The sequence below is a fragment of the Anser cygnoides genome, chromosome 10 (assembly GCF_040182565.1).
Source record: "Anser cygnoides isolate HZ-2024a breed goose chromosome 10, Taihu_goose_T2T_genome, whole genome shotgun sequence".
Taxonomy (NCBI): Eukaryota; Metazoa; Chordata; class Aves; order Anseriformes; family Anatidae; genus Anser; species Anser cygnoides.
Genome location: NC_089882.1, coordinates 462869 through 476454, shown reverse-complemented (window position 1 = coordinate 476454; position 13586 = coordinate 462869). Strand labels below are relative to the sequence as shown.

Below are 13586 nucleotides of genomic sequence, written 5' to 3'. Positions count from 1 at the left end.
AATATCTTTATTGATGACCTGGATGAGGGGATCGAGTGCACCCTCAGTAAGTTTGCAGATGACACCAAGTTAGGTGCGTGTGTTGATCTGCTCGAGGGAAGGAAGGCTCTGCAGGAGTATCTGGATAGGCTGGACCGATGGGCCGAGGTCAACTGCATGAAGTTCAACAAGGCCAAGTGCCGGGTCCTGCATCTGGGGCGTAACAACCCCAAGCAGCACTACAGGCTGGGAGATGAGTGGTTGGAAAGCTGCCTGGCAGAGAAGGACCTGGGAATACTGGTTGATAGGCAGCTGAATATGAGCCAGCAGTGTGCTCAGGTGGCCAAGAAAGCCAACAGCATCCTGGCTTGTATAAGAAGCAGTGTGGCCAGCAGGTCTAGGGAGGTGATTGTCCCCCTGTACTCGGCTCTGGTGAGGCCGCACCTCGAGTACTGTGTTCAGCTTTGGGCCCCTCGCTACAAGAAGGACATGGAGGTGCTCGAGAGAGTCCAGAGAAGGGCAACGAAGCTGGTGAGGGGTCTGGAGAACAAGTCTTACGAGGAGCGGCTGAGGGAGCTGGGGTTGTTTAGCCTGGAGAAGAGGAGGCTCAGGGGAGACCTCATCGCTCTCTATAGGTACCTTAAAGGAGGCTGTAGAGAGGTGGGGGTTGGTCTATTCTCCCACATGCCTGGTGACAGGATGAGGGGGAATGGGCTAAAGTTGCGCCAGGGGAGGTTTAGGTTGGATGTTAGGAAGAACTTCTTTACTGAAAGGGTTGTTAGGCATTGGAATGGGCTGCCCAGGGAGGTGGTTGAGTCACCATCCCTGGAGGTCTTTAAAAGATGTTTAGATGTAGCCCTTAGCGATATGGTTTAGTGGAGGTCTTGTTAGTGTTAGGACAGAGGTTGGACTGGATGATCTTGGAGGTCTCTTCCAACCTAGACGATTCTGTGATTCTGTGAGAAGGAAAGATGCTCTATTTCCCATGCGTATATGATAACATAATTTGATTGCTCTCCTAACCACTTAGGTCTGGCTATTATTCCAAGCTCTTAATAAGAAAGGGTAAGTTCAGCCTAGAGAGGCCAGTCCATCATCACTTGAAGAAGACAGGCCACTTCATCATGTGACTCTGCCTAAGGCAGTTTCCAAGTTTGATCGGAGTTTATGTTTCTGCCTGCTGTCAGGGGAAAGAAAGGTTGTTTCCTCACATGCTTTTCCTCCAGCCACATATTTAAGAGGAGATTTAGCACTTTTTATTACGAGTCCCAAAAAATAAACAAACCCACAAATACACAACCACTCAAAATTTTCGTATCGCGGACAATAGCTGCCACGTGTGTCAGCACAGCACTGACAATATCCAGTGTTGGTTTTTTTTCTGTTGTTGCCAGCCATTTTGAAATTGAATATATCTCTTCAGTGAGAATTAGAAAAAAAAATTTTAGAAAAACATGATTATACCAAGCAGAAGTAATCAATGAGGACTGTGTCAGGGTTTACTTGCAAGAATTCAACCCATACAAATCCATAAGACTTGACAGATAGCATCCAATGGTTTTAAGACAACTGGCTGATGTCCTTGTAAAGACGCTGTCTACCATCTTTGAAAAATCATGAAAACTGGGGGAAATTCCTGACAACAAGAGGAAGAAAAACGTTGCACAGGCTCATATCCTGAGAAGTCTTCTTGGACAAGATTCTTCATCAATGAGAAGGTAATTGGGACAGTCAGTATGGATTTACCAAAGCTAAATCATGCCTGACCAACCAAATTGCTGTTTTAGACAACGTGTTTAAGTTTGTGGATGAAGAATGAATAGTGAATGCCATTTACATCAGCTTTAGCAAGGCATTGGACAGTTTCACAGAACATTCTTATATTCAAGTTAAGATGTTATGGTCTGGATGGGTGATCAAATAGCAAGGTTAAAAAAAAAAATGGTTGTATGATCAGGCTTAGAGGGTAACGTTCAATAGGTTGTATTCTACCTTGAAGCCAGTAACAAGAACACCACGGGGTCAAACTGGGACCTGTCCCATTAAGTATCTTTAACAGTGACCTGAAAAAGGTGACAAAGCACTTGCTCACAAGCCCTGTGGATGACACCAAGCTGGGAGACCAGTGAATATGCTCAATGGCAGGGCTGCCACCCAAAGGGACCTATAAAGGTTGGATGGGTGGGCAACCAGGAACCTTAGAAAATCCAACAAAAACAAATGCAAAAGTCCTGTGCCTGGGAAGGAAGAACCCCTTGCAGCTGTACTTGCCAGGGACTGACTGCCCTGGGAGCAGTTCTGCTGGAAAGGATTGGAGGATCCTGGTGGACACAGCAAGCTTAACAGGAGCCAGCAATGTATGCTGGCAGCAAAGGCAGCAAGCAGTATCCTGGGCTGCATTAACATGAGCACAGACACTAAGTAGATCAAGGAAAGACACATTCATTAGACTGTGCTTACAGTACTGCATCCGGTTTTATGCCCTGCAGTACAAGACATTGATAAACTTGAGTAAGCTCAGCAGGGGGCCAAGGGGGTTGGAGTACTTGCCCTCAAAGAAGAGGCTGAGGAAACTGGGCTTGTTCAGCCTGGAGAAGAAAAGGCTTCAAGACAGGCCTAAAAACAGCTGTCCAGTACAAGTATTACATTTTGAGAACAAGCATTGGAACAGTTTGCCCAGAGAAGTGTAGTCCATCCCCGGAGGTTTTCAAGATATGACATGATAAAACCCTGAGCAACTCTCTTCACCTGGGCTTTATACAGTCATGAGACAATTCTCAAATAGATATGAATTTCAAGGTGACAGAAAGAATTAATAACCAAACTTTTTTTTTTAAAAAAAAAAAGTCTTTAAAAAATCTAATTCCATTTATGCATATGTTTAAAAAAAAAAAAAAAGTAAAAAAAGTAAATCCTACACCACAGAAAATATCAGAAAATCACTATACTATGGCTATAGCAAGCAGGAAAACGCAAACCTCATTTAAAATGGATGAAAATTAGCATCAGGGTGAAAGCGTGTTTCTTCAGTGAAAGATCAAACATTCATTAAACAGTTTTGTTCCATCACACAATCAGAGCCACAGTAAACAAGTTTCTACTGATAGAGGTGTGGGTGTAACAGTCCAATCATACACAGAGAATGGCTCTGAAATAAGCAACAGCGTAAGCATTTGCTTACAACCATATAAAGCGGTCAAGAAATTTTTGCACACATCAGAATCCTGATAAATACGCTTAGCCAGCTCCCTCCCGGATAATTCAGAAGTCCAGAGCACAAAATAACACTTAAAAAAAAATCAGTCATAAGATGATGGGTGTGGGAGATAATACTTTTATGCAAATAAATTTTGCATACTGCTAACATTGAAGAAACAGGAAAATATACATCTAGCTTGCTGCTGAATTCAGTCACTTGCATCACACTTTGATATACTACTTTTCACTAGCAGATATATTTCTGAGTTGTAAAACTATGCATATACACCATGCATCCTGTCTGAAGAGTTTAAGTGTGCTTTTAAGCCAGACAAGAGCTCAGTGATGAAAGGATGTAAAACTTTTTGAGACTAAGGAATTTCAAACAGAAGTTGAGGAGAGCTATCTTCCATGACAGCAAAAATACTTCAGGTTTACAGAGATAAAATAATGCACTTTGAAGGGGAAGATCAAACCCCTTCATCTGTTTTTATAAGATTCCAAATCAACTGCATCCCTTTTTGGAAAAGGACCTACAGTCAAAAAAAGAAAAAAGTGTCAGAACACAAAGAAAGCAAAAATAATTGTTAGAATATAAAACCTGCTGCTCCTTATCTTTAACCTCATTAGCTGTTTGTTTTCTGGAAAGTAACTGATACTGAAAATGTTGATGATGATCTTAATCAGCAGTTTATATTTTTATTTCTTGAAGGACATGTTCAAAGAGAAAGTATTCTTACCAAAAATTATTTAAAAACACCAAGGAGCTGACCAGGGATGCAAGCAATAAATAAAAATAAATAAATAAAACACACATATAATTCTGGAAGATTTCCAACCATTTTTAAAGTTATATGCATGTATCTAATGTAATAATGGTGTTGTTTGTTTGTCTGAATGATAGATTTTCAAGTTCTTGTTTTAACATGCAGGTAAAATACAACTTTAATTAGTAGGTTAATTTAGCATTAATAACATAACGTTTCCAATAGCATTAGAACACAAACGTTTCCTAAAACGTTTATTAATATTTGTCCAAGCAATCAGTGTTACTTATACCATAGAGCAAAGGCCATATGAGTAATCACAAAAAAAAAAAAAAAAAAGTAATCTCTCTGTTGAACGTAAACAGCTTTCACATGAGAGAAAACAGATTTTTTTCTTTTTTCACAGGATAACTGTTCTATTCACAGAACATTTTATAAAAATTATAAAAAAGTAGTAAAATAAAAGTTTAGGCTGGAACAAAAATAAAATGGAAGAACTCTTTTTACACCTTATCATTTGGATAAACTGCATGAAAAGAAAATTACTGAAAAGGAAAAAAATTTAAAGCTATCAGGCTGAGGCAGAACAATAAATACAGCAATTATTGAAGCTCTCACAGACACTACAATCAAATCGGGTTCTTCCATCGGACATCTTTTTAGAAGTTTTCTATTTATGCTACTGAAGATAAAAGCAAAATCGAAGCTTCATTGCCCTTTAGAATGACTTTGCCCTTAAGTAAATTAATACTTACATGACCTGTTATGACATCTCATCTGGGAGTAGTCTTCATCAAATCTCTCCAGATAAGTCTTTAAGAGTCTATTTTCTATTGTTTGATTTTTATTTTTTTTCTCATATACCATATTTGCATTTTACACATTTGCAAATATAATATGGCAGAAATAATTCATAGCACATTAGCCTGTTTCACTCTTTGGAAGGTTTATGCATCAGAGAATAACATTTAAGCTTTATGAAAAATATAAAACAAAGTAAAAGTAAATAAAATGCTTCCAAAATTTATCACAAGTTTGAGTTCTCAAAGGGCAAGTTTATTTTCAATCAGATCTCTGTGTACTGTGATTAGAGCTGTATACACTAGTTTTCCTACCTCCAGAAAAAAAAATGCCACTGTCAGTTCTGTATTAACTTCTTATTGGAACATAAGCTAGAAATTGGGAGAAAAAAAAAAAAAAAAGAAAACTAAAATCTGTTTCAGAATCAAAAACATCAGTGATACGTCAGGAGAGAAGCCAGACTTCACCTTCACTGGCTGTTCAAGGTGTCAAAGGTACCACTTCCTATGTATGAACAATACAGGACTGGTAATTCTGCAAATACACCAGACAGGCAGCTGGCTTGCCCAGCAAACCTGAAAGTTTCCTGTCTGGACAACTGCTAGAAAGCAAGGAAGCTGGTAGCTCAAACTTAATACAGACAGCCTGTAGCTCCCATAGGGTACTGCCACGGAGGGAGTTGGGTTGGCTTACAGGATAGGTAGAAAGTTTCATAGCTTTGCTTTCACTGAAAGTTTTGACAGAGTAGGCACATTCCCATAAACTCTTCTGATTCCGCTGAATCAGCATTTTCCCACAGAAAACTTCAGTTGGAAGCTTTTCAACCAGCTCTTGTTGTGGCATGGGGTCTGGCAATCTTTCAGAAACTGAAATAGGAACAGATGCTTTATTTCCTTCAAACCACTAAGACTTATCTTCATTAGCAGCATTCACTAAGTGGGTCTGTGTTGAATCACTAAGAAGATTCCTTTGCAGCACTATGAAGGAAGAAGCTTAGTATTAAGTGGTACTAATAAACGTCTTCTGCATTCTACAACAGTGCAGCATTTCTGCAGATTTTTCCTGTCAGGCCCTCTACATCTCTGGTAAAAGACACAAGATTATATAGCAGGATTTATTATATAGATCAGGGTACTCACCCTATCTATCCTCTACTTCCAGCAGTAACCAATACTTCTACTTCATCTGTGTTATTAGAACAATGTTGCAGACATTCTGTGAGAGGGCAGAGCTATATCTCTCCTTGACCTAGCACAAATTCACCTCTTTGGAACATGAAACTCAACTAGTAATTGCCCTGATGCTAATGAAGAAAATAACATTTCACAATACAAAGGAGAGCAACCCTACAAATGAGTTTTGACAGTAAAGTTTCAAGAATCCAATAATAAAATCCTATATTTCCAGGCCTTACCAAAAAAAAAAAAGTGAATAAGTGCTTTGGTATATTTCCTGAATGCTTCGGAAAAAAAAAATAGGCAAAAAATATATACTATATCAGTCTTTCATTCTCTGAAAGGATGAGTGATGAATTGCTACTCTTACATAATTTCAAATACATTTGGTACATTTAATAAACTATGCCTATGAAAAATTTTGCTTGTAGAGCATTCTACAAGCGATCAGCAACAAATATTTGAAATTTCACATTTAATAAAACTTGTATGTCAGTGTACAAATACACAAATACTATACACAACTAGTCTTGCCATAAATTTTTCCAATTTAATGCAGTGAATATTGAGGTTTATTTCTGAAGACAAGGGAAAGTGAAAGCTCATGCAATCTTAAAAATAGGAGTATACTGCACTGCAAACACATACACACTTTTGCAGAACCAAACCCATACCTGAAATATCAAAGCTGGATCAATACATAAAGATGGCTCTTTCTGCAAGTAAGGTAAACCACAAATATTTTCATTTACAGCTTACCAGCTGAAGACTTCTTATTTCTTGTTGCTAAACTATATAAATTTCAGGATAGTCAATGCTGTACAGTTAGGATGAGCTTTATGTTATCAGTAGGCAACTCATTCTGATTTTCTCTCTCAATATCACTGGTTTAAATCTGGAACTGTGAACAAGATGAGCAAATTTTGACCTAGCAGTAAACAATTTGGATGTAACTCATGAGCAAAGATATCAGTGACCTGGCATCTGCCTGCAAACGAAACTCAAGGAAGTATGCACGGGTGCAATGTCAATTAAAGGAATACATTTCAATACATTGGCTTTATTTTGTGCTTAAGCAGACAAATATTTAGGCATGAGAAAAAAAAAAAAAAAGAAAAAGTTACTTGATCAGGTGCAAAGAAAAAAAAAGCTATTCTGGCTTTCCATTCAACACAAATCATAAAATCACATGAATGCTGTTAGATATTTATTTACACCTTATATTAGTGTGCATTTGCTACCTCTAGCTTCCACATGCTGTATTTTGTGATTTATTTATTTTCAGGACTGGAGAGGCCTCTTTTTTATGAAGGTATCTCATGTAGGTTATCTACAGACTATAATCTCTTTGCTCTGTCTACGGAGCTCTAACTTTATCTCTTTGCTCTACACAAAAAAACTAAACTCCTAAAGTCATCCATTATAATGCATGTTTGATAAACTTTTTAAAACATTCTGATGACTTTTGTCTGAACACTTCCCAGTTTATCAACATCTTTTTTTTAATCCATAGACATAAAAAGAAAACACGGCCTTCCAGTAGCTGTTGTGCCTGTGCCAAACGTAACTAAGTTCTCCTTTATGCTCCTAATTAAGGTCTTAGAGATAGAGGTAGGGTGGCATTTCACCTTGTCATTTTATAGAAAATTTGTATAAAATACAACAACCATCACTGAGTATCTAACAGGGACTCATCTTGCTTTAAAATTCTGTTAAACACTTCAATCAACAAATATTATTCTCTGAGCTTTATAAACAACTAAACCAGGTCTTGCTTACATGCCTAATTATCAGTAAAATTTCCTGTAACATAATTCTAGTGTCATTCTGTAAACACGGAAGATTCAGGACAGAGTGCCTGCTAGAGACTCTCCATGACAGAACAGAGCTTTAGGCAACTGTTGAATAATTTCTTCTTTAAGGGAAGTTTATGCTGTGAACTTGACAAATAAAGGAACTGACTAACCCAACGACAACCTCCATAAATATGAGTTATTTATATGAAAAGTATTCTGAAAAATTCCTACAATGGGAAATACAACCATCAGCTACTGAGATGCTGCAAAAGAGGAAGGGACGGTGTTTTCCAACCCATCAGACTCACAGCACTAGAGTCAGGAAACATTCTGCCCCTACCTTTAATGTGCCTATTCTTTTACCCTTGCTCTCTGCCTTAGTTACAGATCACTGGAATTACTCATTGTGGAAAGTATGAGAAGAATCCACTGACTCTATATGTCTTTATAACACTGCAATGAGAGGAAAACCATTCAGAACGTCTTTTTGAACTCATTCCTATTCAAGACATGCTATGCATCAATTAAAGCACCCAGGCTTCCATTTCATATTGAATGTGTAGCTGACTCAAATCATTCAAACAGAATGGCTGTGGGACCTTCCTTTCCAGCATACTTGAAGGGTTAAAAGCTTTTATTTTTAGCCAAGTCTCTAATGGCTCTTCAGCACCCTCCTACCCAAGAGAGATGGAAGGCAAGAGAAACAGGCATGCTACCTTGGACAAGAGGTAGGACAGATGGGGAAAGGGACAGGAAGCATTCAGCAGAGGCAACGGCCAGAAGAAGACCATGGGAGAGAACAGAAGTAGTTTGGAAGTAGGGAAAACTGCCTCCTGGCAGAGCCTGGGGACCCAGGGATGGGACTGTGACAAAAGCTAGTGTGAAGAGGAAGTGAAATGCACTGGGTGTGATAAAGAGAAACGTCTACCTGCACGGAGCCTTGGTAAGGGGGGGGGGGGGGAGGTGTGGATATGCCATCAGCTTGCCATATTAGAGGGCAATCCTCCCCCTCCTCCTATCCTCAACATTGCAGGGTAATTATTGCTTCAATGCTCGATCATTTAAAACAAATGTTTCACTTTTTTTTTCAAAACAAATGCCGTCTGGATTAAGACAATTTAAATTTACTTGCAAACTTTCCAAAGCTGGGATTTCTAATGAAAACTGCTGTTTAATCATGTAGATTTCAACATCATCTTTTGAATATTAGGCCTGCTTTAAAAAGGGCAACCTCAAAGCAGTGGTCAGAGCAAACGACAGACCTGTGTGCCTTGGAGCTGAGGGGCAGCTCCGCCTCGGAATGCTCCAGCAACATGATTACAGCCTCACCCGTGACAAATGAAAGCCCTCGTTATTACAAAGATCAGATTTTTTAAAAATAGAAGATGACACTATTCCCAGCTTTCCCGGGACACAAACAAAGACTGTCTTCCTGAACAGACACTATAAGAGTAGCTCTAACTATACAGTTACATTTTTGTATTTTCTGTATGTGTCCCCACCCCATCCCACACTCCCTTGTTCTTTTCAAAGAATTCTGGTACACAAAGAGGAATTGGGAATTATTTTGTAAACATAACCTTTTTGTTTGCTTGTTACATTTTGTTGATAACCCACATGGAAGACCATAAACTATTCTAAGCACACTATTTCAGTATCACAAAAATTTTTGTTATACTGAATATTAATAGGCAGGAAAAAAAAATAAGTTTCTCAGCTAGTGTCCTACTTTGCCAAAATACACGTTTAAATTTCATACAGACTTCTGAACTGGAATAAATAGTGAAATTCCAAGGAAAATGCACATAAGATTATGGAATATTGAAATTGAAGTATCTTCTCTGCTGTTCATATAATCCAAATTAATTATTATCCATTAATTGGCAGATACTGCATTTAGGAATTTACTGCTGCTGTTGTCACTGTGTGTTAACTGCAACCTTCAGACATACTGAACTCATTTGCTCATAACAGAAGTCACTGGCAAAATGAGGCCTTTAATTTGCACTTCCTTTTAAGACTGAAATGAAAGACCACCATTAATGTATTTCAGGCAGCTTTGCAAACTCACAGATTATCCTGAGTATGGTATTTTTCTTAAAGACAGATTCCAGATAGCATTATGTGAAAATATCAGTTTTCACTTTTTAAATGAGCTTTTTTTTCTTTCATTATTGTGGGAAGAAAAGCCACAACATTTTAGTAATATTATATATCAAAAAGAAGAAACTGTATTTAGGACTAAGATAGGTGTTTCATCACATTTTGTCATAACACCGCTGATACAAAGAATATTTTCCTTAAGTTGGATGTAAATCAGTGACCAAATAACCACCAACAGAAGTATTGTTGACCCTCCTGAAACTTTTTGTTTGGTTGGTCTCAGGTTTGGGGGTTTAGTTTTCCTGGGGCGTAGGGGGAGTTGGTTTGTGGTATTTGAGTCTTTTAAAAAGTAATGTTTAGTTCTCATTACTCAGCAATGCTGTGCTTGTTTTTTAATTAAGTCTTACCAAGAAAACAAAATAAGGATGGTGGAGATTTTTAACACTCATTTTAAACAACATAGTGTTTCACTAAGCTCTAGAGAACTCACACATTTGTAGAGTGAAGACAAGGTTGTCTGCTTACAAAAGTAAAATAAAAGCTACAAGTGAATTTTACTGACAAATAGAAAATAGGCTATACAAAGTCCAGCTAATAGCTGATAAAAGCACTTCCCCGCCAACCAATGCTTCTACTCTGGTTTGACAGTAGTTAGCACGGTCACTCTTGGCAAACCACACATAGTTTTCAAAAAGAGAAGTAGTACTTCTTTAATGCAGGAACATGAGTAATATTCAGCTCAGTGCTGAACAATCAGTAAATTATCAGTATAGATAAGAACAGCTGCCATTTGTGATGTCACCTTATAGTGTTCTGTGAGTACTCTCTTATGGCTTAGATCTGCCTTCATTTACACAGATTTCTTACTATAATTCTACAGATTTTCATGATGATGCTTCTTGTTATATCAATTTCATATTCCAAAACCACGCACACATTAAATATTTTTACTTACAAAAAAGCTCTCCTGCTTTTCTGTATAATTTCTGCATTTTTTATTTATTAAAACACTTGAGATCCAGTCCTTTATACTACAGAATAAATGGGCCAGACTTGGAAATAAGGAAAAACAATAGCAGAAATTGCTACGTAAATGTTTTCTGAATAGCACTACTCCAAATTTGTCTGAAATACACAACTGATGTGTATATGTCTAAGGTATGAAATCTAGTGTGCTAGTTTGTTCATTTAAAAGAGGTTTGATTAATTTGTAATGAACTCAGCTTTTTATAGAAACAAGGGAAGAGAAAGGCAAATATTTATCAAGTGTCTTTAAAAGAGATACATTTCTGCCTTCTGAGACAAAGACAGCTGTATAACTTTACTGAGTACATGTTTTATATATATGAAATTACAGACCTTCAGATTTCGTCTCATTTCATCACTATCTCTGGACAGTAATGGATGCAGAATAATTTTGGTTTAAAGGTTGGAGAAAGAAATACTTATTATTCTTAGCTTCACAGCAAAGTAAATTGAAATGTAAAAGCAAACATTTAATAGTAAAAGTTATAAACTGAGCAGTTGTGGGTTAACCGTGGCTGGCAGCTGAGCAGCACACAGCGGCTTGCTCACTCTCCCTCAGTGGGGTGGGGAGGAGAATCAGAAGGGCAAAAGCGAGAAAACTTGTCCTTTGAGATAAGGCCAGTTTAACAGATAAAGAAAAACTATGTGTGCAAGCAAAACAACACACAGAATTCATTTATTACTTCCCATCAGCAGGCAGACAGACATTAAGCCATTTCAACGAAAACAGGGTTTCGTCACGCAACTGCTATCTGGGAAGACAAACGCCATAGCTGTGAATGCTCCCCCCACTTCAGTTTCACTGAATAGCATGCCATTATATGGTATGGAATATCACTCTGCTCAACTGAGGCCAGCTGTCCCAGCTGCATTCCCACCTTGCCTCTTGTCCACCCGCAGCCTGCTCGCTGGGAGGGTGGAGTGAGAAACAAATGCTGTGTAAGCATCGCTCAGCAACAGCTAAAATAGCTGAGCTATCAATGCTGTTCTGGTCGCAAATCCAAACCAGCACCTTACAGGCTGCTATGAAGAAAATTATCTCCATCCCAGCCAGAGTTCAAGCTAAAAAAATTAATGTATAGGAAAACATGCAAAGACCATACCTTCATTTCAATAACTGTTTGAAGAGCCTTCGTCTTTGCTGGCTCAGGCTGAAGTTGGGTTCTTCTATGTAACTCCTGTGGAGGGACACGATAGAAATAAGCCTGACGACTCATCTTTCCATTATTTTAATCACTCATGAATTAATTGCAGCAAAACAGAAGTCTGATTATTAGAGCATGCAACTCCAAATGCTACAGGTGCTTCCCTCTCTATAATCCCTCTAACATCACTGCAGTTCCTTTCTTACATTACAGTCAAGTCTGCTGGCACATGCACTATTACTGAAACCTCTATCAATAATTAATGTCAACTGTGACAAAGCCAGCAAGTAATTTCTTAATCCAAATACAACGCTGCCATTTCTGCCCAGATATCAAAATTTAGTCCATTCAGTTGTGCTACTAATTCAAATACTGTTAAGAGTCATTTAAAGTCTTCTACTGTTGTTTCATCTTAGTTTTTCCACTGATATCTGAAATAAGCAATTTAAAACTATTATATTTAAATTTGACATTTTAAGGATAGTAATTACATAGTGGGCTGATGCAACACCCTCTACATTAGCAATTACATTTCACTTTTCACATTTTCCTATTTTTTTACTCATTTTACTGCACACATAGCAGAAAAAGATTTTAATCATTAGATAAGACATACAATTAACAGAATTCGTGCCTACTGGTCTTTGTAAAAAGAGAGAACAAAGATGGTGTCACTCAGGCTCTTACAAAACACAGTTGTATCTTGGTCTGAGGTATCACAAAAAAAAATGCACATTTACATAGAGCAATGTAAAGCTGTAATGAAACATCACTTCGGAATTTGATGATGCTTATACCTCTCCATTTCCAATTTTTAAGAAACCAAAACAGGAGAGATTTAGCCATGCACAGGTCCCCTCTAAAGGGCAGGACTACCAAGGCAGATATCTTTCTCACCCTGTTTTACCTGCACATCAGTGCTCTATATTCACACTTGAGCTAACTTTATAACCATGAGCAATACATTTTTGCCTGGTAGGCTGAGAAGCTGGATGCGTTCACTGCCAAGACAGGTTAACTGACTCCAGAACCTGAGCTATTGTGTCTTCCAAATCGTGCTTCTCCCAGATCATCTTGAAATTCAGGAAAGAGAGTCATCAAAAAACATAATACCATGATCCTTATTATCTTTACCATTACATAGTGCAAATATTCACTGTTTGTACAGTACCTAACAATGACACCTTAGCCAATAACCAAACCTCCTAAGAATCCCAGCAATGTAAGTCATTACAAAGAAGAGAAATAATGAGTTGGATGCTGTCTTGCCTATTCTATTTTGCTCATTCTATGTGCTTTCCATAGAAGAGATGTACAAAAACATAATGGTTAGATAAATATAAACTGCTAAAATAGATTCTGACCTGAAATAGCCTATTGGCCAAAATCGTGCTAAAACACAGCATGATCTGCAAGAGTCAAATTACTTGCCAGTGTTTGAACGCATACCTAAAATTAAGTAGGTCTGTATGCTTTAGCTGTTATTACATTAAATATTAAATATATTGCATTAAATATTAAATATATAGGTATATTTAAACCATCTCTAACGTATGAGAACAGTGAATTTCTAATTTTGCACTGGGCATTTAAGAA

At 37.8% G+C, this 13586-nt stretch overlaps 1 protein-coding gene across 21 annotated transcripts in view; it reads right to left on the bottom strand.

The window, feature by feature from the left end:
- Positions 1-13586, bottom strand: part of ERC2 (ELKS/RAB6-interacting/CAST family member 2) — a 523782-nt gene that overhangs the window by 394743 nt on the left and 115453 nt on the right. For all 21 annotated transcript variants that reach the window (XR_010834045.1, XM_048047550.2, XM_048047548.2 and 18 more), the window contains one exon: positions 11949-12023. Coding sequence is in view for 20 of the 21 variants with exons in the window: in XM_048047550.2 (XP_047903507.2) it covers positions 11949-12023 (75 nt within the window). In the remaining variant the exon portion in view is untranslated. The remainder of the gene's footprint in view (positions 1-11948; positions 12024-13586) is intronic.